Source organism: Apus apus, chromosome 14 (assembly GCF_020740795.1).
Source record: "Apus apus isolate bApuApu2 chromosome 14, bApuApu2.pri.cur, whole genome shotgun sequence".
In the NCBI taxonomy this organism is placed as follows: domain Eukaryota; kingdom Metazoa; phylum Chordata; class Aves; order Apodiformes; family Apodidae; genus Apus; species Apus apus.
In genome coordinates this window covers 13,369,180-13,393,616 of record NC_067295.1, presented here as the reverse complement: position 1 = coordinate 13,393,616, position 24,437 = coordinate 13,369,180, and the positions used below count along the sequence as shown (strand labels likewise).

Here is a 24,437-nt window from a genome sequence, read left to right as displayed (position 1 = left end):
CAGTAGGTTATGAGTATACAAAGTAAATAATTGTTCATTATTGTATTATAGCAGTGTCTACAAACAGGGATTGCAGGCTCTTTTTAGGTATCCAAATCAGAAATGAGAATAAAGAAAGGATAAAGATAGTTAAGCTTCTTTTGTTTGCTAAAGGTTTTAAACATCCATAGTGGGCTAACATTAGCGAAGATATTATATGACTGCTCCAGTATAGGATTATTTAAGCCTGGTAGATGTTGTGATTTTTTGCTTCTGAAACGAAGAATTGTTACTTCATCTTATAGGGAAATTTAATAACCATTTTGTTATAAAGTCATGTGAAGAACCAAAGCTATTAGAACAAGTAATACTGCTTTGTAAAAAAACAACCTAGTTGGAAATATGGGTAAAACGATGGCAGATAGCTAGAAATATCTGCTGGGGAAGGGAGCATAGAAAATATCAAGAAAAAAAGCTTGGGGAAGCTTCAGGGATTAGCAAGATTGCTGAGTGTTTGTTTGAGCTTTTACGCTTATTTGGGTGTATCAAAACTGTATCGAACTGCAAGTACAGTTTTGGGTGCTTGTATTTGACTGTCAGAAGCCCTGTGTAGGACTCAAATTTTGAGGGGGTTCTCTGCATAGTCTGTTGTGATTTTTGAGCTTCATGAACTTGGAGCCGTACGAAGTTGGACTGGGAAAGGCCTCAGCTTTCTGTCTTCGTTCTGTCCTGGTGGCTATCTCATGCTGTGCTTTTGGCTTACACCCCGTGTGCTCCCTATTTAGGGCATTAGAGGTTCTGCATCTGTTGCAATCCAGGAAGCTGTTAACACGGTTACTGGCATGACTGCCTCCTGCCCTGTGCCATTAAATAAATACTGGTTTCTGGTATAAGTAATTGTTCGTATAGTCATAGCATTGTGCATGGATTATCCATTCAAATATTCTAGTCAGATTTAGACTGTCACATATGAGACCATAGGCTAGTCTCACGTATGAAGAAATCAACCTGCTGATCAGAAGCCCCTTCTGTGCTTTTTTATGGAGTCCCCTTCGTACTTCGAAATTCTTTGAAAGTAGCAGGCAGTTGCTGATGAAGTAGTTGCCATGAGTGACAACTGAGAACGCTGTTATTTTTGGGTTTGAGGATACCAGATGGGAATTATGTAAAGTGTAGTTAACTGGAGCCTTCAAAAGACATGCACATTTGGGTAGCTAATTTTGCAAGTGCTTTTCTGTTTCATTTTTTCAGGATTGCAGGAGCTCTGAGGACAAAAGATGGAGATCACATGCGCTTCATCTGTTGCTTGATCAGAGTCATCTAGAGTCTTTGATAATTTTGATATGGGCTGACTTGGTCTTTTGAACATTTGTTAATTAATTAAATTTTAAAAGTTAGCATTCTGAATTGGCCAGTCCAGACAGTATTTTGTGGAGTAGCTCCGACACAGAGTTATCAGTGTTTGTCTGGTGTTTGGTGGAAAACCTTGTACTGGATCTGCTTCTCTGAAGCTTCTCTCCATCTCTTGAATTTCAACTTGATGCTGGCTTTGCTGTATCAATATATCTTGTTAAGACAAAGGATCTTTCCAGCCTGATGTAGTGAAAAAAATGTTAGTAGTCAAAAAATATCTGGTATAATTTACTAAATATTATCATTTCATTATCATCACATAATTTTATAGAATGTATTTCTCTGGCTGCATCATTAATAATCATTAGGCTCAGTAAGAGCAATTACAGTGTAAATGGTGCTGATGATTTTCAGTATTTGTATTGTAAAATTAGCCACAGTTTTAGATGTTATTTTGAACATATTAAAAACAATTATGAAATTGCATATTTAATCACTCCAAGCATTGAAAAATTCACAAGCAGCAATACGAATTACTTCACAGTTGGAGGAAATTTGAAGGTACAGAAACAAGGCAACAAACCTCATAGCAGATCTTAGCTTATTTTACTTTAAAACTGTTTTTTGTAGATGAGTTTTGCTAAGTATCTTTTAAAACTTAAGCTAGTTGTGACTGCAGTTCCCCAGCATTCCAAGAATTCCAAAGGGAAATAACTTTGTCTTTATCAGGATTGCTCCAGTTAACAACATCCTAACAACTTTCTGGTTTGCTTTATTGATTATGTTGTTGTTTGGTTTTTTTGTTTGTTTTGTTTTGGTAATTTTGCATCTTTGGACCTAAGAAAACATGTATTTGGAGAAATTAGATGAATTGTGAGACACAGCAAGACTTGCTTTCTGTGCTGTGGGGAGATGTGTTTTTGTGTTTTTAGGGTGTGTTTAAGAAAAGGACAAGTAACTCGTACAGGTGACAGAATGAAGAGGAAAAGTGGGAAAGTTTCATATACTCCAGTCCCTAAAACTTATCAGCAAGCAGTACCTGTTCCCTCAAATCTTTATGAATGAAAAGTCAAGATTTTTTTGGAAAAAAAAGGTTTCCAGTTCTTGATAGTCTTGAAAATTGTAAATTAACATAGACAAAAGACTAGAATCAGAAGAAAGAAGAGACTGGGTATCCACTTAGACAGCCGGAGGGTGGGTGGGTGTGTGGGAGGGCACACACCAGAGCCCCTTCCAATCTACATCAAAAATACAGCAGTATTTTTACAAGCAGTAACTTTTTATTATAAAATTTGTCAGTTCAGCTTCCAAGAGCCTTTTAGCTAGAAATGAGATGACTACTCTCCCCAAAGTCTTGAGAAACTTGATTTTAAATCCCTGACCAAATGGATTTCCATTTTGACTTTAGACAAGCAGCCTGGGGCTGCCCTGAGGCACCAGAAGAAGATGCAGACGATTCAGTCTTCTGCATCTGGTTTGTGCTTGTAGATGCAAGCCTCTGTTGGGCCAGAGATGTTAGTAAATAGAGATGAAGCTGTTGCTTTCCTAAAGGAAGCTCTTCTTGCATCTTTGACATTCTGACTGTTGAAGCCATTAAAATCCTGGGATTGGTTTCTTAATTTGATGAGGCTTCTGCATGAGTCCTTCAGTTGCTGGCAACAAACTTGAATGTCATATTCCAAGGTTTCACTTTTCATTTATTTTCTTCTTCAGTAAGTGTTTGTTAGCAGCAATAATAAAATACAATGGATGATGAATAGTGAAAAAGATTAAGTATTTTCTTCAATAATTCAGGACTTAGATATATTTAAGCACTTATAAGTATCCAGAAAAACAGTAATCTCTAATTTGTGTACTTTTAAATTTTAAATATATAATCTTGTTTTGTTTGACATGATGTTACCTTTATGTATGCTTCAGTAATTAAAAGGAAACAATTTGACTTTTAAAAATTTAAACCTGAGAAAAAACACTACTACTTTTATTTGTAAATCTACAGACTTATTTTGAAATTGGAAACCAATGTTGTGAAGAAAAGACATAATTTAGGTTAGCACTTGCTGGGATGCCAAGGACACGTGTAAAATACCTGACTAACTTGATCAGTGAGGTAGATCATCTTTCATAGGGAAGTTGAACAAGGTTTTACAAGGTTATTTGCTTCCACCTACTGACCGTTCTTGATATTACAGAAAAAAGACGAGGGAATAAAGTAAATTCCAGTCTCATCTTTCCTCCTTCTGATACAGTCTGTGGGAAGAGTGTGTGTGCATATGAATTCTGTTTGTCTTTTATGTTTCATTAATTTCGCGGGGGGGAGTCAGAAATGCAAATAACTTTTCTAAAGTTTCTTAGCCTGTAAAGTTTATTTATTGGTGATTTTTGTTTCATTTGCTGGTTTATTTTGATTCTGGTGTTTTCTGTTATGATGATGAGAAAGTAGAAGAAATAGGTTTTGGGTAGCAGAGGATAACAAACTGAAATACAATACAATAGAAAATGTATTAGGAAGTACACAGCCATGTACAGGTTTGAGTTATGTTAGCACGAATAATGGCTACTTGAGGATATTGATGTCACTGTTTCTATTTGCAGTTCCAGAAGTAAAGTTAAATGGAGAAATATAGAAGGTATGCAAAGTAAAATGTATGGAGGTTTCTGCTGCATCGTAAAACCAAAATGTAATGCAGTGTCATGCAATTAGTACCACCAATTAGTACTTTTTTTTTTTTTCTAGAAGTTTCCTTTTCCTTCTGTTGGGTAACATTTGTTTAATACTAACATCAGGTGGAGATGGAATATGTGTTTCCCCAGGGCCTAGTATATTAAATGGTAAAATCCCTGAAACATATGAATGATCAAACAGAGCAAAATTGAGATGAGGAAAGGGAGCCTTCTCAGGAATAAAATGGATATCGTATGTGATGTGTTCTATACTGTGCTGGCAGTAGGTCTTGCTGTCGAGTTATCTAAATCATTTGTTGCCTCCAAACTAGCACTGAAAGAATTGCACCTCTTGATCTCACTTATCTATCTGTTAAGCTTAGTGCTTAATACAACCATAAATTTAATACCAGTTGATTACTAAGGTGACTACATTTCAGTGGAAACGTGGGTTGGCAACCTTTCCGAGCTGTATGCCTGCAGAGGTGAGCATAGTTTCACCATCTCCATTAATGCAATTCCAGTGGTAAATACATGTGGCAGTGTCCATTATGGCTCTTGTTCAACTCTTCAGAGTTGTGTTTATCTGGTTTTACTCCTCATATCCTGCAGAAAACCATACTGTGTTTCCTTGTTGCTGCTACCCAACAAAACAGACAAAAATGGCAATTTTTGCTTTGTGCTGCCACATAAAAGATAGAGCTTATATATAAAAAAATATGTTTATAATAATATAATTTGACTGTTATGTGGTGACACCTAGAGAAGAAAAAAAAGAAATTATATTGGTTTTAAACTGAAATGGATGAGAGGGTTTTCTACCATCATGGCAAAGTATGTCTAATAATTCATTCTTTCTATCTTTCCCAAGGAACATCCTATGAAATATTCTGTCATTATAGAATTTGTCTAAAATAATAGTTCTTCAGGAGGAACAGCTTGTGCTTGTTTTTAACTTCTTTTTTGTGATGTAATAAGATGAAAGAAAGTGCCTTGATATATTGTTCAAATACACAGGATTTTACAATTGCTTTACAGCAATGACATTTCTTAATCTCAATCATACAGTTGGGAAGTATGCAATACACATGCTAAAATTACAATGCTTCATCATTTTGCTGTTACAAAAAGTAGCACAGTTGTCTCCCAAAGAGGAACATTGTGATTTCTTCCCTTCTTTCTCTGAGCTTGACAGATGATTCATTTTGTTAATTTTTTTAAGCTGAGTTGCTCTGTACATTTTTTCTTTAAAAGAGGTGTCTAGCATGTGGATTATGTATACTCAAATATTTATATTGAAATATATTTGATTAAGACAGTAACTTCTGTTGGTTTTAAGAATTATATAACACTAATTGTTTCAGAAAAATTGGTTTGTTTTGCTTGGGCAATCAAAGGTTAAGCTACACATGCACATCCCTAACACAAAATACTTTTGTCACTCAAAGATAAATTCTGTCTCAGTTCGGTTATAGTTGGTAGCAAAATGGGTGAGTGCTTGAATTACAGAAACAGTAAAATAACAGTGGACCCTGAGGTTTTTTTCTTGTCCTTGTGCAGAAGACTACATTGAAGTTTCTGCTTTTGAAGACATACACCTATTTCTTTGTAGAAATCTGACTTTTGATCATTTCAAAGATAAGCCAATACCAGTGTCTTGCTGGCCTCAATATCCAGTCATACTGAAAGTGCACACATGGAGTTTTCCTTGCCAATAGTGCAGTGGTCTGTTTGTAAAACTCACTTTTCATATCTTTAAATAAAGAAACAAACACCATGAGATGACATCATCTAATGCTCAGAGATAAAACACAGAATAAAAATAGTCATTTGATTGTCAGGCTCTGTCTTTCCCTTAAGGCTAGTATTAGTTAACTTCCAGGCACATTGTCTCTTTAATTCCTGATTGCAGCACTGAGAGTCTGGGTTGGCCTCAACTGTTCTCAGCTGGGCTGCATTATTAATTTGTAGGTTTTGCCTCAGCCAGGTGAGAGAAACTGTGCTGGGAGGAAGACAGGGTTTGTTTTGTCAGGTAAAGCTACATTTTTTATTAAAATTAAGAAATGAATGTTTATGAACTTAAGTTTCTTAAAACTTGCTTTTAATGGGAAATGTCAGTGGCAAAATAGCAAACTAACATCTTGTATAGGCAGCAAAAGGGATCAGAGTACTTAACCAAGCTATACTCATCATACTGAGAGTTTGTAATAACTATATGTGATAGTGAAATCTGGTAGCACCTACTTTATTCTGTGTTTAGTTAATCTAGGTCAGTGTGTGAGCTAGAGCCACCCTTGTCCTTGGTAGTATTTAAAGATAAATATTTTTTTTTTAGCCAATAAATATGTTAAAACATTCCATTATTTAAAGAAGTGATCAAGGGATTAGCTAGCAGGTGAAGAGCACTGGCATTAACTGAGTTTGAACGTATTCTTCTGAGGCAAAAAAGCTCAGCTTTTTTCTCTCTCAGCAAAAAAATCTGTGTAAATTTCCAAACAAGCTCAGCCAGTCAGCTTAAGGGCAGAGATAATATTTCCTTATCCACCAAATGGGAGGAATGAGATGATGAGGGACTGTCTAGCTGACAGTAAGTCACAGTTCAAAGAAAATTTTTTAGTCTTATAGTCCACAAAGTACATTCTGGTTCCCCCTGAAATGTATTTTGGTTATAAAGAGTATTTAAGGTCCTGATTATATATGAAGCTAGCTAGAATAATGAAGATGTTTTGTTGTTGTATACTGCCTAAGAAATGACAGAGAACTTGATATATCTAATGAAAACATCTTTAATATATCTTTATATGAATTAAAGTATTTTTTCAAGAAACCTCGATTGATCTTACATGATGGAATTATTTTTTTAATCTTTTATGGTTATATGGCTTAGGTAAGAAGTAGCAGTCCATTTAAGATGAATAGGTATGGTGTTGAAGAAAGATTCTTCTTGATTTAATATTTGTTTTCATTTTTAATAGGAGCTGCTATTACCTGTTGCTTTAAATTGGTAATTTGGGGTTGATTTAGCAAGTAACTCTATCCAGTAATCTAACATGTGATGAGAGTAATTCTAGTTTCAACGAGAGGTTGGGGAAGGACTGACTTTTAAAACAAAGCAAATGTCCCTCATCTCAAAGTCATTTTTTGTCCAGCATAACTCTCTAAATTTGCAGTATGTAAGCAAAATTGCTTTCAAAAAATGCCCTTAATAGGAAAAAAAAAAAAAATCATAGTAGGACACTTGTCTACAGTTTAATAACCTGAGCTATATTTGGCTTACTCACTTGAAGAAATAAATTACTTTCAGACTATAATTTTTGTGATAATGCTTATCTCTACAAGTCTTTGGGTCTACTGTAAAAAATCTAAAGGTTCAATGAGTGTCATTAGGTTTAAGATTATTTGTTTGACTCCTGAAGAAGACTTCAGTTGAAAATGTGTGTGTACATATATATACACAGACATACATATACACATTGATGTTGATGATTAATCTTGCATGTTACAGTGAGATTCAGACACAAATACCTTCATATCAACTCCTGATTAGCAGTCTTGACAACAGGCAAAAGTTTGGCCAGTTTTTTCCTCGTAAGTTTACCTGAATATTTTTAAAGCTGCTATCTCTAATTTAAAAGAAAAGAGTGAGCAAGAAGTTGTTTTCCTCCAGATGAAAAAAAGTAGAAGCAGCTAAGATATAAAGCAGAGATCATATTTTTGTGTTATGAGCTGGCTATATTAAATAGGTTGGTTTGTTTATGATGTTTCAATCCTGTCTCTAAGTTTATGCTTGTAATAAAGTTTAATAAAGCTTACTAAAAAATATACATTTCAATATAACATATAGAAGCAGTTCAGTGAAGTGTCATAGGTTGAGAAGCCCCCTTTTGAGACACTGATGGCTTTTCTTCCTTCTGAATTATTCCCCCAACCCTGGTCAATATGCTTGATGACATGATCTTCTCTGTTTGTCGTTTCAGGATACTCAAGCTGAGTGCAACTCCTGTGTAGAAACTGAGGACAGAAAAGTAAGTGGCTTGTTTTAATGGAATTGGTCAGGCAACTCTAGGAAGTGCAGTGGTTTTGGTTGATTTTTAAATTTTTTTCTTTTTTTAAATTAAACTGTGTGAAGTTATTTTATGGTGACTTATGTGCATATGTTTTATAAATTTTTCTAACATTAGCTTTTATAATGTTGTATTTTGACTACCAGTGGGGTCAAAATAACCTTACTCTGAATTTATTTGTGTTAGAAATTTGACTAACAGCTTGTTCAGAAGGAAATTATAATCTTTTAATTCGTTAAACTATGAACAGTTTACAAGGCAATTGCACATCCTGTTCTTAATTTCCATTATTAACAAAATGATCATATAATGTCTTTAGAGATAATATTTGCATACCAAGTTAAATATTTGTAAAATAGCCAGATAACAGCTGCTTTTTCTTGCTCTGTGAGCTGCATCTTTGTATGTTTGGATATACTTGGATAAAGTTATGTTTTTAGGAGGTGTTCTAAAATTGAAGTCTTATCCATCTCCAATCTAAAATAAGCAATGGGGAAAGCCGGCTTCTAGCACTAATAGTCTTGTAGTCTCCGTTCATATTTTGAAACGGTAGGTCTTTATGCTTAATTTAGCATGTGATACCAAGGTTCTGTTACTCAACTTGGGAAAAGTCTTTTTGGTGTTCTTTTTTTCTAAACTTCCTTTGGCTACTGCATCTTCCTATGAGCCTTCAGCAGCTCCTCCTTTTTTGAAAATTGTTGAGTCTTTTTTTTCTGAAAAAAAGAGGTTTTACTAAGCACCATTATTTCCAGAGCACTTAGGTGCTCATGATAGCTCACGTTATAAAACAGTGTCCTACAAGTCTGAGATGAAGTGCTGTTGAAGTGAGTGTAGGAAAGCACAATTCATTTGCTTGGTTGAGATACGTGAGTAAAGGTTCTTCAGAATTTCAGTAATTTTATCATTTTCAGAAATGAAGTGAGGGAATTATTTTGAGCTATACAGAAGGATAACAAGAATTCAATTAAGATACTAAACTGTGCATGTAACTAGAAGAGAAAGTTTACTGTATCTTAGATACCAAGAAGCTGTTACTACACTCTGTTCAAGTCTTCTATTCTAAGGCAGGTTGCAGTTCTTGCATTTAAATTAATTAAACACTGAATGTTTTACTCTGATGAGCATCAGTATAACAGAACTTGCTAGTGTGGGACAATTACAAGGACAGTAAGTGAATACAGCAGATTTTTTTTTGAAATTTAGAAACAGCATCAGCTTTATCACTGGGCTCAAAGATACTGTAATGGTGTGTTTAACAATGTTAGTAAAGGACCATAAAATTTATTTTAGTAGGAATTGTAACTTTGCTGTTTTGGGAGATGAAATAGAATAATTTTCCTGTGCATTAATTTTAGGGAATTATACTTGTTATTTACACTCCTACTACTTTTTCAGTTCTCTGGGAGGTTTAGGGTTTTTGTTGTGTTTGAAAGCATTTTAACAAACCGAAGCATTCTTGCTTTGCAGCTTTTTTCTGTAACTGACTTCATGCCTTCCATAAACCCTATTTTCCTATGTCAATATCTTCAATTTTACTTTTTTATGAAGTTTTCAATTTCTTCTCTTTTCTATTTCTGCTTCCTTTTCTAGGCTGCATTAAGGTTTGAACTAGTGGCAAATGATGTCTCCCTGCTTCTTGTGCAGTTGCTTTTTTTATTTTTCTCAAGCATTTTGCAGATGCACAGGGGAGCTAAATAAAAAATAATCTGGTTCATGTGTTCATGGTAAATAATCAAGAAACAAAGGCTTCACACTTAAGTATAGTCAATTTTAAAATGTTAAGTTGTAAAAGAATCAATCCAATGTTAAAGTTTATTTTCACTTTAGTGAGTGAGCTGTTTTTATAAAAAATATATTTCTACTGAAATTTTTAAATTTGGAGCGAGGGTCCAGTTAGGAATTACTAAATATGTAAAGTGTCTCTTTGTGTCAAGTAGTAACTGAGTTTGTGAAAATGTTGAGCACATTGCATGTAATGTAAAATCTCTCAGATCAGCTGGTGCTCATTACTGTGAAACTCAGGTCATTTAGGCTTCAGGTGCTGGGCATTAGCTTTCATGAAGCTGTCTAGGTGCTCAAATTTAGGTATGTGGTGTTTCATAGTATGTTAAAATGCAGTTTGGGACCTTACTTCTTAACACCAAGATCTGACCTTTTTTTGGTGTGGGTATCAGCTACTAAAACTGCACCACCAAAAGGTTATTTTTATTGCTTGAATAATGGGATAAGTTGTCAAGAGCCTGATGAGCTTTGGACTGCAGTCCAAATCTGTATAAATAAATATTTTTGTTCCCTCTATGTTGAAATAAAGATGAACTACTGCAATTAGGACATGGATCATTAGTATCTAATAATTTGCAGTTCCATGATTTAATATACTACTAATGAAATATATCATTAGTAATTAATGATATATTTTCCCAGTTAACAACAAAATATAAAAATGCAAGGTGCCTTTTTGTGCTGTCTTTGTTCCTGAAGTTTCTTAATCTCTAACATTTAAAGCAGAAATTTATGAAACCATGATTAAAGCATTATCTGAAGGCAAACTCACCTTCAATAACTGTAATTATTATTTTGAAACCTATTATTCTTTAAATGACCAAATAGCATTTTATTGTCTTAACCACTTTATCAGTATGATCTGTCTCTCCTTCCATTATTGTTTCAGCTGACCTTTTTATGTGAGATTCTACTTATATTTTCTGCTCTAGTGGTGAAGATTGTAGGGGTTGGGGCTTGGGGGTTTTTTTGTTGTTGTTTTGTTGATTGGGGTTTTTTGGTGGGTTTTTGTTTGTTTTAGTTTTTTGTGAGTGTTTTCTGGTGGAGTGTGTGTGGTTGTGTTTGTTAGGGGTTTTTCTGTGTTGATGGTTGGACTTGGTGATCTCAGAGGTCCTTTACAACCATGGCAGTTCTGTGGTTGTGGAAATGTCTATGCTTTGCATTTCAAACATATGTAGAAGCATGACTCTTAAATTTTCATGGAAAGAAACTTGTTAAAAACATACCAAGTGTGATTTTGGTAAAAATACATAGATTTCTGAAGCTAGTCACACAATGATTTAGAATTTGAGTTACAGTTTTAAAGTTTCTTATGTTCAGCATGAGGTTTTATTCTTGCAAAGCTTGTGGCAGATGTTTGTGGTTTTTATCTACTTGTGTTTTCTAATATAACTTTGTGTGTTGGGGGCAACCTAAATGTTTGTGGTTGAAGGGCATTAATAAGGAGATTGTCCATATTGCAAGGAGGATTGTGGATTCCTTTACAGTCTTCCCTTCCATTTGATACAGCCAAGCTCTAGTGTCCATCTCCACTCTAAGAAGACTGCTGTTAGGGAAAGCTGCTGCTTTTGTTGTGGTTTTTTGTTTGTTTGTTTTCTCTCCTTTGGTTGCTCTTATACCAGCTTCCTCACCTGAACAACTTGCCACTGACAAATCTTCCTCATCTTTAATTTCAGTTCACATCTTTATTTGGTCTTAATTTCTCATACATTTTTATGTTGCACAGAAGAGGCATCTTGCAATTAAAAAACTGAAAGAAACTCGAAATAAGATTTCTCCATGTTCTGCTCAGTCATTGGTGTCTTAACAGAGCAAAAAAGGAAATACTTTTTTTTAACTCTGCAACTTCAATTTGTCATATCATCAAAGTAATTCATGGCAATGCAGTGAAACCAATACTCTGATATGAAGTTATCTTCCCCTTACTCCCCCACCTCCCTTTAGTTAGATTTCCAACTGGAAAAGAAAACAGACACTGAAAACTGAATGGAAAGTTAACTTCCAGTGACCTTTCTTTGCTGGATAATTTTGTTTCAGCTGGTTTTTGCTGTGCTAGGAATGTTTTATTTTTCAGCTTTGTCATCTTCATTTTTGTTTTCTTTGAGCTTAATTCTTCTTAGTAATAGACTCACTTGGGCTGTAATGTGCAATGACATTCTCTTCAATATTCCTTACAGGCAACATAATGCTGACCATGAGCTACAGCTAAGTGTTATTAGCTTGGTGGCTCAAGGTCACTCAGGAAATCCTGCTTAATTTTCTGTTCCTGAAAAGGAGAGTAGCTCATGGAGATAACATTTTTGAGATGCATCTTGACTTTAAAATTTACCACTTTTGAGCTCAGGGTGCAGTCTTTATGAGAGCAATAGACTTTATGGGTATGCATTAGACCAATAACATGAGAGGTCACTAAGTTAAAAATTTCCCTGTAGTGACATAATGTTTCATAACTACCTATTACCTTCTGATATGGATATGATATGGGCAGTAATGCCTTTCCTGTTCTATGCCTGCTGTGGAAAATAGGTTATAATTTTTTTTAGATTTTATTTTTTTTTTTAGTACCTTCTGCCGGAGGATCTTTAAGTATTTTACAAACAAATCTAAATTATCTATGAGGAGAGTAATTACATTTATATTGCTCAAGTTACATGTAGGGAAATAGAAGTGTGAAGTGGAGATACAGGCAAGGTTAGAAAGTGAGTCTGACACAAAATGAGGAGAAAAAGAAACAACATTACAAATATATTTTGCTTTGCCAATTCTGTGGCTGCTTGTAGTTGTTGGTGTTTTGTTTTTTTTTTTTTAATTTAAAATGAGTATATGAAAACAAAAGTTTAAGTGAAGAATTTGTCTTAGTAGTAGGAAGAAAAGTTACCCAATTTCATTAATGTTCTTCAAGCTACTGTTGGAGGGAATTAATAAGGGTATCAATAAAGGGTATCAAGTATTGAAGAGCTGTTGAGTAGCATTGTTAAGGGACTGACCGAACTACTGGCATCTAAGATGTGGGTTTATTTATACACTGTTTCTTATCATTGCAATCACTATTTCTCCTGTTTAGGAGCTTCCTATCAGTGAATCTTAACCATTACCATACCTTAACCATTTCATGATTCTATGATTCTTCTCAAGTAAAAGCAATACTTGTGGAAAAATAGGTAGCTGAAACTTGCCCTAAAGCTTAACACACAGCATTAGTCAACCTAATAAGTATTGATAATTCTAATGTAAGGAAATAGTTCAGAAATCTAATTATTTTTCTTGCTGGAAAGTTTTGTACTATTTCAGTGTTCATAATGTCAATCCTATTAGTTCCTTAGGTGGCTGTTAAGGGTTACAAAGTTTCACAACTGAAGTGATGACAATTGCTCCTGTGTGTGGTGTGTCTGTCTTTCCCCTTAATCCAACTCTACCAATCTGTAATCTGATAAAGTGGAATTGAAATGACAGGCATGATAGAAGTGCTAGAATAATCATTTGACCTCCCACTGAATTGTCAGTGTGTTCAGCTGTGTGACTTTTACATATGCTGAAATACACACACACGGGACAGGAGCTGTTGTCCTCTATACAATGTAACAGTTCTCCGTTACTATTGTATGTTACAAAGGAAAAAACCCACACACCACCTCTTTTTTTTTTTTTTTAAGAGCAGCATTAATTAATATCATTTCCTGTGACTAGTAGTCATGCCTTTTTAAAAATATTCTTTCTAGCCTTTTAACTTAGCAATTTGACATTTAAACAAGCCTTGATCTACTATTACATTCAGCACTGATATTTGCATTATGTGTATTTAAAAATCAGAAAGCAGTTGCAATTCTTTAACTTCCTGTGCTTTAAAATAAATTGCACTAGGTATATGACACTAGTAATTCCTAAAAAAGCTCAATGAGCAAGAAATAGCATTCTGAAATACCTAAAACATTGCATGAATTAATAATAATAATTTTTATTTTCATTCAAGTGCATTTCACTGTAGTAAATATATGCACAAGTTACTTTGATATATATTCATATGTACTATACCTGCATTGTATACAATTAATGATATTTTACATGGATACATGGAAGGGGACAAGAAAATATCTTCTTGGCTTTAATATTCAGCTGAATGCCAAATATTTGGATTCAGGAGGAAAAAAAAAAACAAAAAAACCCCCAAAAAACAAACAAGTGGAGAGTCTGATATAATGATAATTATCTGCCAAAATTAACAGCAAAATAATTTATGGGACACTAAAGCCTTGTTGACCTTTTGACTACAGCTGGCCATTAAGTTTTCAACAGGTATACAAACACAAGGGAATTGGCTTTGGAAGTTATACAAAAAAGGGGAAAAAATGCAGACCTATTAATATTAGCGTGCTGTGAATAGAAGCACATCCTGAATCTCCTCGGTATTTGTGTATGAATAAAACTGTGCCAGGAGGCAGCAGTGCAACTTTTTCTCTACCGTGTAGTGAAATACTTCCTTTTAAAAGGTGCCAGACTCCTAGGAGTGCAAGCTTTTCATAATTCGTGCTCTGCTGCATCAGTAACATATAGTTGACCTTAGCATTTATGTTACCTACAGAATTTTCAGATATTAATCTGATCGATTAGATTATTTACAACATGCCAGATACCAAGGCCAAGTGACAGGGATTTATATATATTAAATAAATTTTGATGTGTACCTTTATATTGTATACCTGTGCCAAAGTGTTTAATGGTCATTGTTGCTTTAGACAAATGTAAGTTTCAAGTTGACATTTCCCTTATCTTTTTTTCTCACTTTTTAATAAGGATGTGGGAGACTTCATTAAGAAGGACAGAGTTAATGATATGTACAGATTAATCACCTTCTTTGCAGATGCTTCTCTGTGTACTGTCAGGTACACTTGCTGACCCCGACAGCTGGAGGGGCTGAGTAACAAGAAGCTCCGGGTTTCTCCCAAGTGCCTGGTTCACTTTGTGTGCCACAGTTTCTAAGAGTGCTCATAAGAAAATCGCCAGAGCTTTGGCAGCACTTTCAGGCTGTTACTCTTCACGGTGTTTGCTGCTGCAAGACAGGGGAACCCAGGTTTTTTTAAGGATCTATTACCGACCTAGTCTAAAGAACACTGAAGGGGAAGTCTTACATTGATGTGAACAAAAATCTCTCTCTGTATTATGCAAAACAGTCTTGTCGGGGATGTTTCTTTCATTTAACTTAGTGCCAACCAACACAAACCTTCAATTGCTGAGGAAAAGAATATACAAGCTGGGAATTGGGTCCATCCCAATTCCTCTGGCAAGATGAGGGGCAGAATGGTCATTTGGGGTCGCCTGCATGAAGATGCCATGCATTTCAATGCCAGGAGGAAATTTGGGAGCCAGGTGGTCTGGGTGGATCCCGCAGTGGGGCTTTGCAGCTGGGGGGCAGGGGGTGCAGAGCCGGCCAGAACAGGTTCTGACCAGTGGTGGCAGGCGCTGATTCCCGCCCAACCCGGGTGTTGCTGTGCCCCCTCAGCTGAGCGGGCATCTCCCTCACAGAGCAGAGGGGTGTGCCGTGTGAGGAAAGCAAACAAAACCAATTCCATCAACAGCAAATTTCAAAGGGCACGCACAGGAGTGATTGGAACTGCAGAAAGCCTGCAGGCTTTAGTCTGGAGAACACAAGTAGGTAATTGTTTTTATAGATAAAATTGAAGCACATACCCAGACAGAGGTAGCTACTGAAGAGACTTGGATCGCTACTAATGAAAGGTGTCGAAGACACTGGGTCTTTCATGGGTTTGCTTTTTAAATTTTTTTTTTGGCTTTTCCTTTTTTTTTTCCCCTTTTTTTTGTAGTACATTTTCAATTTGGTAAAATTCAAAAGCACTTTAACAAAAAGCATGGCTGGACATTAGAGAGACCTTAATTTAAAATAAATACATCTCGCACAGAGATTAACTAGGAATTACGTGCTAAACCATGGTTTTACAAGTTTCAGCAGCAGCTGTCAGAGGTTAAAGACAACTTAGGTTATTTCTTTCCAACTTGTACATGTGGTTGTAGGACTGAACATTTGGAAATTTATACTGTCCCATGCTGTCATCTTGTCACAGAAGCAGTGAGAAGTTTTGCCTTGCTCTGTGATAAAGTTGCTGTAACATGAACTTATATTCATCTTCTTACTTGTAGACTTCTTTGTAGACAAACGCTTCCAGCATAAAAGTTGAGCAGAGCTTTGCCTGCCACTAGTAGGCGTTTTGACTTCTTTTTAACTCTCATTCTTGAATGATTAAAAAACCTTTTCACTTCATATTTCTAGTCACTACCTATTCTAGTAATCTGGAACTTGACTCTTTCTTTTGGGGGCATGGGAAAATATCTCTCGCAGGATGTTAGTAGTCTTTGATATAATAGTTTAATATTTTAACTGGGTAAACTTTAAAAAAAAATTGAAAGCGAAAGCCAGTTTTGGGAGAAGGCAAAGGGGAAAGGAATAAGTGGTAGAAAATCCCTCTTACCTCTGATTTTACATATCTGAATAATTAGCCTCAGTTTTAAAGTGCTGGGCATTTAACTTACATCTTTGTTATGAGCTGTCATTATTGCCTTCACTTATTCTTGCTCAATATGTGCTTTCTGTGTTGGGGTTAAAAAGCATAATCAGTTCATTAAGTTAGGTGAAATCTAACCATGATGGCAATAGATGGAGTAGGTCAGTGCTTGCTGGGGTATGGAGCAGAAATACACAGCAGAATAACTCCTAAGAGAACTTTATATAATGAGGCCACTGTGGGAAGCCACTTAGTGTTCTGCACTCACAGAGAATCAGGGAATTTACCCAGTCGATAAGAGTATTTATTCTTGAGTAAAACTCCCAGATGGTAATATGTAGAAAATATATACTTTTCTTGCTTCTGTTATGTATAAGATTTGTTGATATGCTTTTTATTAGGCAAGTAATCCTCCAGATGTTGTTTCATTAAACTGAGGAACAGAGATATTTTTCATTAATTTTCTATTCCCAAGTTCTAGGCAATGCATTCAGATTTTCTTTCTTTAGAATTGCAGGATAGCGTTTCATTTATTAAGTGATACACAGATGCACATTAGCTGATTAAACTTACCAGAACACCATTAGTAGAACACTTGCTAACTCATCTTTTTCAGTTCTCCAGCAAGTAAAATAAACAAATACGCACTTTGTAATTTTCAAATATATACAATTTATGTGGTTAATTTGAAGTTTTAGAAAACAACAGAGCTTCTTAAAACAGGAAATGCAGGGATTGAGGAGCCATAACTTCTTTTTCTTTTACCCTGTTTGTATAGGTAGTAAATCTGGGATGTATTGTCTGGACTGCTTTAGACTAAAAAAAAAAATTTTGTTTTCCATACAGAAACCTTAATTCTTTGAAGTACATGAAATTTAGAAGGAAAGTGTATGTCTAAAAGCATTAAAACCTTTCTGTGTGAAAACATTGCCATCTGGGCTTAGCCATGATACTTTCTCTTACTGCATTTTCATCTTCCTTGCAGTAAGAAAAAAAAACAACAACTATTGCTTTGATAGGTGTTTGTAATAGATGTTCCATTTTTCTGAAGTATCCTTAAACAGCCTTCTTGGTGAAGTGGAATTACTTCAGGACAAATTTTGGGAATGCAAATTCTTTTGTATTTTTTTCTAAGTCTTGTAGTAGAGCTCATGTTAAAATAAACCTGCAACATCTTGCTGTATAGGGGATTATATATGACTGTATAGGAGTAAAAAAGCAGTTGCTTTTTCTGTTCAGTCAGTGTGCCTGACTGCCTGATTTCAGGCTGCTCCTCCATGAGGGCAAGGCTGCATAGTCCAGTATGCTCTTCATGGCAAGTAATGCGTAGGGCAATTGGAAGTGGTATTTTGTATACATTTTCTGTAAAGAGCTTGATGCGGGGAAAGTGTTTTACTATTATAAATCATTAAATAGAGAGAAATAAAATTATTCTATATCAAAGACTATCTCTATGGAAAGTTTAAATTTTAATATTTGAAATTAAAATTCTTGTAGGAATTGAACTGCTTATTATGTTTTTGCCTTGGTTTTCCTTAAAATCAGTAGTAAAAAGGTTCTTATGGAAATATTGAGCAATACTAGGTATTAAGCATTCACTCTACTGTGTAAATACCTTTTCATGCTACTCTGTGTCATCACCAGGATTAGGGATGAGGAGACAGATGGTATAATGGATACTATGCCTACGGCAGTACCTCAACTTTTTGTATAGTCTGTCCTTGGATTTTACACAATAAATATTCAGCTCCAGAGTATGGAGCTCTGTGATTCTTCCTTTCTGTTAACCTTCAAGGTTGGTATCCAGGTATCATACAGGATTTGGCTTTCTGTGCATATTTTTTTCAGAAATTGGGACTGAAAACATTGATCCAAAACAAAATATTGGTTATGCTTAACACCAAGACCACAGGAGAGATGAAAGGAAAAATTTAAACCCAAGGGGCCTACTACATTAGTTGACCCAGACCCCACCTGAATACCCCCACAGCTGCTTGCTCACTCCCACCTGCCCAATAGGATTGGAACAAAAATAGGAAAAGCAAAAATATGTAAACTCATGGGTCAAGATAAAGACAGTTTATTAAGTGAAGAGAAAACAAACAAACAAAAAAACCCACCACCACCAAAAAACCCCCAACCATCCAAAATGACAAGTGATGCAGAGGCAGTCACTCACCACCTGTCACAAGCCGACTGATGCGCAAGTCTCAGAGAAATGACCACCTTGAAAGAAAGATATAATCTGCTCCATAGACACCACTCTCTGACTTCTACTGCTCTGGTTTTATTGCTGGGTGTGTTGTTAGCTGGTATGCAATACTCCTCTGGCCAGCTGTGTCCTCTCCCCATCTCTTGCCTGCTGCTCATCTGCTCCCCAGGGAAGGGGGTTGTAGGATTGGATGGGGGTTGTAGGATTGGATGCATGAGCAAAAGAGAAGGCCTTGATGCTGTGTAAGAACTGCTCAGCATAACCAAAATATTGCTGTGTTTTTAACACTGGTTTTGGGAAGAGCTATTAGGAAGGCTCAGGTTGCTTAAGCTGCTTACAGAAATGTATGGCAACAGCAGCACAGCGATCCTATGGCTGGTGAGATGCTTTCAGCTGTTTCTAAGCCAGCAGTCTTTTGTACATAGGTATAGTATTTATGTATTTATAGTTGAAAGGAGTCCATAACTCTTTGAATTATCTCCCTTCATTGCCAATGTTTCTGCACTTTATTGGGAAGTAGAGGATGAGTTTACAGGCTATTAATGAATAGGAAAAGTCTTGCATAATTTGTATTTGAGTTCAGACTTAGATTGTTTAGGCATAAATGGATCAGATGCCTTTCCAGGAGCACACGCATGGCAAGATTATCAGCGGCAGATTGTTTTCAGCATATTTGGAGGGGGCAGACGGAGTCAGAGCATTGCTTTGTTTGCCAAATTAATATCTGGGATGTAATCCAACCTGATTAACAGGATGGCTATGATTGGCTCATGAAAGGGTAAGCAGACATTTGGAAGGCCTTTTTTTATACCTGCTGGCTCTATTACTTTCCCAGTAGCTTGAACACGTGCAAGAATATGCTTCTTTCCAGTAATCCAATTCATTTCTCATTGATTCCACTGATTCCACTTTGTCTTTTGATGTTGTATTGGATCTCTTGCCAGGTAAATCTTTTCTCTGTAGCAATAAATTGCTTATTGCAGCTGCCTGCATGTCTGGTACTGGGCAGTTTCATGAAGACTTCCTAAGTCAGTTATTTCATAACCAACTCCTTCAACAGTGATGCAGGATGTCTTTTCCTTCTAATGAAGCCTATTATTAAAAGAGCACTTATGTATTCATATTTGAAAATATGAATGCATATGCATGTTTCTGTTGTCTTTAAAACATTGGGGATGGATTTTATTTATTTTTTTTTTAAACAGGTACATTTTAGTGTCTTTTGGTTTGACAGGTGATACAAGACATGTTACAGTTTATATATAAACTATGTGCTTTCCAGATTTGATTGTTGTAATCATAGCAGTTTTGCACATTTCAGCTGAAAATTTCTTCTTAATCATAGTTGGATAAATCCGGGGATTCTGCCATTTATCTCAACTGCTTGAAATAAGACATCTTGGGCAATATGAGAACAACTAGTGTAGAGGATTGTTTCACTAGGGCTTATTTGCTGTTTAACAACTATTTTTAAAAATCGGGTTATTTCTGAAAAATACAGTAATGGTATTGAAAGAAGAATGCTGATGTTCAAAGTCTAAAAGTAAAATATAGTTTATTCATTTATTTTTTTGCCTCCCTGTCAGCAGACTAATCCTCAAAAGGAAGTTAATTTACTTTTTTAATGGTAACAAGCAAACTATGCAAGCGGCAGACTTTTTTTTTTTGTTTTGAATTAAAAGCAATACCATTTAAAAATAGAAATTCTTATCCCTGTTACTGTCTTTCACTTTCAAGATTTGATAAGGGTTAAAGACCAAAGAACAGAGCAAGTTTTTTTACATGTGTGAATTATTTGAAATCCAATACAGAACATCTGTTTCAGCAGGTTTGCTTGGTGTATTCATTTGCTTTGCTGTGGTCTTTTCCTGAACAGATAAACAGTTAGTGAATGACACAAGAAAAAAATTGCAGTGGGAGGTAAAATCTTATTGCACTGACAGATACAGTGTTACATCAACTCAGGAGTTCATTTTCCTGGAGGACATTATCTTTGCCTGAGCTCATCACAGTTACAACACTGTTTCCGCTACCTTCTGAAAATTTTTGCCTTTGCAACCAAAATCTTATGTCATCTTACCATTTTTCTGGCATGTCCTGTTTTCCTCATGTGTGTATGTATGTATTTTATTTCTGCTAAACAGATTCCAGTAATTTTATTCATAGTAATACCCTGAATCAAGCTAAGCTGCTTAACTTCCACATGACAGATTTGGTAGGGAAAGACCAGTCAAGAAGACATCTTCTGGCTTTGCCACTGTCTCTTTTGACCTTAGCAAGTCAGTGTCTTCACCACTCTTCTCCATAGCAATGAAACATGTCTCTAGATAACTTTAAAGGATTTGTTTGGTGGGGTTTTTTTCTTTCTGATTTTATTCCTTTTTACGGATATTGAAGATGCAAAATGCTTAATCCATTTGTATCACACCAACATTGGCAGCAAATTTCTCATGACAGTATCTGAATACTTTTAAAAAGCAAAGCAGAAGAATTTTGCACTTCTATATTGATTATATTCTATAAAAAGCCTTCAAGAACTGTGATGCAGTGTATCAAAATGTAACAAAATTTCAATCTTTATTGCACAGTCTAACTATACTTTTATGTTGAAAACAGTATTGCAGCAAATCAATAATAATATTAAAACTTTATAGCATGCATAAAAGTAACACTCCATATACTAGTTCAGCTTTGAAAATACAGCTTTATAGCTTTATTTGTATCAAAGTCAAAATCTGCTTGAAAGTGTCTCTCTGATTATTTGGACTACAAGAAGCTGTGTTTAATTGTTTTCGATTATATGAAGTAGGAAGCCTTTTTTTTTTTTTCTTTAAAAAGTGTAAGTAATTACCTGCCTTTAATAATACTGTAGTTTACTATATAATTCAAGTTCTGGTTGAACTGATCATAGGATGATTTATTTAAGATACTGAAATAGGTACAGATGCTGCCTATAGTGTTTCTTCTCTATGATAAATAATTGATTTCAGCCTTAGTAGAGACATAGTAACAACACGAGAATAAGATTGAAAATCTTGTGTCTCAGGGTTGTTTTCTTCAGCTTAATGAGTCTGATTGCAAACAAAGTTTCTTTCCCAAAAGTAATTGTTATCCAGAGGAATAATATGCTTGATAAACTCATTATCCTTCCAAGTGAAAAAGTTTCAGGAAGGAAACTTTGGTGAATCAAATGGCATCTATGAAGTGCACTGTGTGTGGTCAGGGGTGAGTTTTTATAGATCAGTGGTCTGCAACTCGTTCTATACAAATGTTTAAATGAGCACTCTTGTTTTTCTACTCTTTTGTTTTCATGTAATTACAGAGTTCTCATGTTCCTTTTAAGGTCCCTCATCCTAAATTATTTCACATTTTTTTTTTCGAATTACATAGTTTAACTCAAAGTTTGAACTATGAATTCAGTAGTTTAATATGTAAAACCAAACCCAAAAAACACAAGGCAAGCCTGGTTATAGATTGCATGGAATTTTTAGCCACAGTTTTAGTTTATTTGTATGTTCCGCTCTGGTTTTGTCCGCTTCTGATGATGGTATAACCTGTGTAACCAGAAGATGGCAGCGTAGGCTAAAAAAAACAACTAAAAATTCGGTCGGTTAGTCAAACCTTATTGCTTTATAAATGAATTAAGATTGCTTTCTTTAAGTCCTCCCCCCAATAACTTAATTTCATAATAACTTCTACATTATGTTAAGGCTTGCTCAGCCTCAACAGAAGCAACAGTTAGGATTCTCTATTATTGGACTGTCACTATGGCTTCTCTGTATGTTTATCTTACTTGCATTATTTTGAATCTGAAATAACTCCAAAATAATTTTTTCTACTGACTGTATATTTTTTAATTTGGTGGAATCTCACTCCATTAAATCTATTAATGGATGCATTTTGCATAAGAAAAATCTTAACTTCTTAGAAATTACTTCTCTTAAGCCACTCTTTCTAATTTTCTGCACTGCTTGTTGTTGAGTATAGAAATGTCATAAACATTCCAGTGCCCAGATCACTGCACTACATAGAAATATTTAAAAATGTAGTTTCATGTTTCTAGGTTACATAAAATCCATGTATGTTACAGCTGCTTTTTCTGTCTGCATCACACAAGAACCCAGCAATGGAGAGATTACATTTTTTAAGACACATGCAAGTGTTTAGACATATGCAGTTTACTTTTCAAATCGGCACCTGGGAAACTTTCCTAAACACTATTTCAGTACTTCAACCTATAATAAGAGCACTTTTAGTGTTCAAGTGACTTTCATGTGACAGACACCTTAGTGCTTTCCTTTCAGTCTTGCATCTCCCTCCTCCTTTTCTCCTCAAACTCTTGATATCATTTAATCATTATTTGTATTAGATTATTTTATTAGAGGGAGAGGATTAGGGTAGGAATCATATATATAGGTAAGGATTTGCTATTTATTTCTGTTCAGAATGAGCAAAGAGAAGATATGGCAGCTAATTTGCGAAGTGAGCACGTGAGTGATATAATACGAAACTGGTTTGAAGGATTTGGTGATAAGTTAGGTGAATTGTTGTGGGATGATGCTTTTGAAAATAGAATTATTTTTTTTTTACAGTTATGATCAAAACTCTTCAGAAAAGCAAGTTGATTAATGTGTTCCAAACAGGAGTACAATAATAATCTTAGAAGCATACCACAGAACCCACCATTTCTAAAGCATTTTGTTTTGCTGAAATATACTTTACTCTGTAATATGACTGTTTTGCTTAAGCATATTTATCTGAGCAGTTTTATTACCTCCCTGTTCTGTTGTGTGGGGTTTTTAAAATTTATTTTAACCTATTGATGTATATGTGATTGCCAAACAACCTGGACTTTCTGAACAATGTTGCTGTTACAATGTTTTTCAGCAGAACTTTGGAAATGGGTTTAGGGGTAGGCTAATGGGATGGGTGACACTTATATGAGGGAGGTTGAAAATAACAGTGGTTTCTTATACTGTGAAACTCCTGGGGATAAACCAGAGACCCACAGCTATTAACATGCCTTTCCTAGCCAGTCAATTGAAGTCTGACTTGTGTGACCTGCAGGGCACGTTGCAGTACCTGGCTTCTTGGTCAGGCATTTATTTGCAGATATATTGTGTAGCTGAATGTGTTTTTTTGACTGGCAATCTTAATAGCAGGTGGGAAGCTTGTCTGCCATTGCTGTTAGTCGGGAAATCTTTTTTGTAGGTATTAGAGTGAAGCAGTTGTGTAAATAATAAATCAGAAATTGCATGACCTGTATTATTATAGATGTTCTTTCTGCCATTGATGATGAACTGACAGTGTGATAATGTATATTGTCATACAGTGTATTCAATCTTTTATAATACATAGTACTAGGAAGTGTAAAGTGGAGCCCAAGAAATACTTGTGAATTTAAGTTCAGGTACTATTACTTACATAAAACTTAGTGTTTCCAAGTAGGGTGTTTAGATTATATTCATACAGCTGTTTATAAAGAGGAATTCTAGTTGATAGACACATTGTTGATATCCAGCTTGATTCTGTATGCAACTGAAGAGTAAGTTCTTACATAAATTGAAAGTTCTAAATTTACTTACTTGGGCTAATGCTGTGTTAATAGTAGTTTGTGAATGTTTAAATCTAGCTAGACTAGCTATAATGATTGCCTGTCTAGATATCTGATTAACACAAATGGATCTGTGGCTCTACCCTATGAAATCTATAAGTTAGTGCAACAAGGCGTGGAATCCGCAACTTCTATAATTAAGTTTGCCTTGGTTGTGGGCTTCTTTTTAATTTATTTTTTTTTTAGTACTGGGTTTTCTTCCTCTTGTTGTCTTTATTTTTTCAGTAGATAGTGGAACATCTTTGGTAACAGTC

At 35.2% G+C, this 24,437-nt stretch overlaps 1 protein-coding gene across 23 annotated transcripts in view; it reads left to right on the top strand.

Moving 5' to 3' along the window:
- Positions 1-24,437, top strand: part of RBFOX1 (RNA binding fox-1 homolog 1) — a 1,074,031-nt gene that overhangs the window by 557,954 nt on the left and 491,640 nt on the right. For 22 of the 23 annotated variants that reach the window (XM_051631846.1, XM_051631815.1, XM_051631814.1 and 19 more), the window contains one exon: positions 7,974-8,021. The exons of the other annotated variant lie outside the window; for it this stretch is intronic. In XM_051631846.1, the coding sequence (XP_051487806.1) occupies positions 7,974-8,021 (48 nt within the window). The remainder of the gene's footprint in view (positions 1-7,973; positions 8,022-24,437) is intronic. 23 annotated transcript variants of the gene reach the window in all.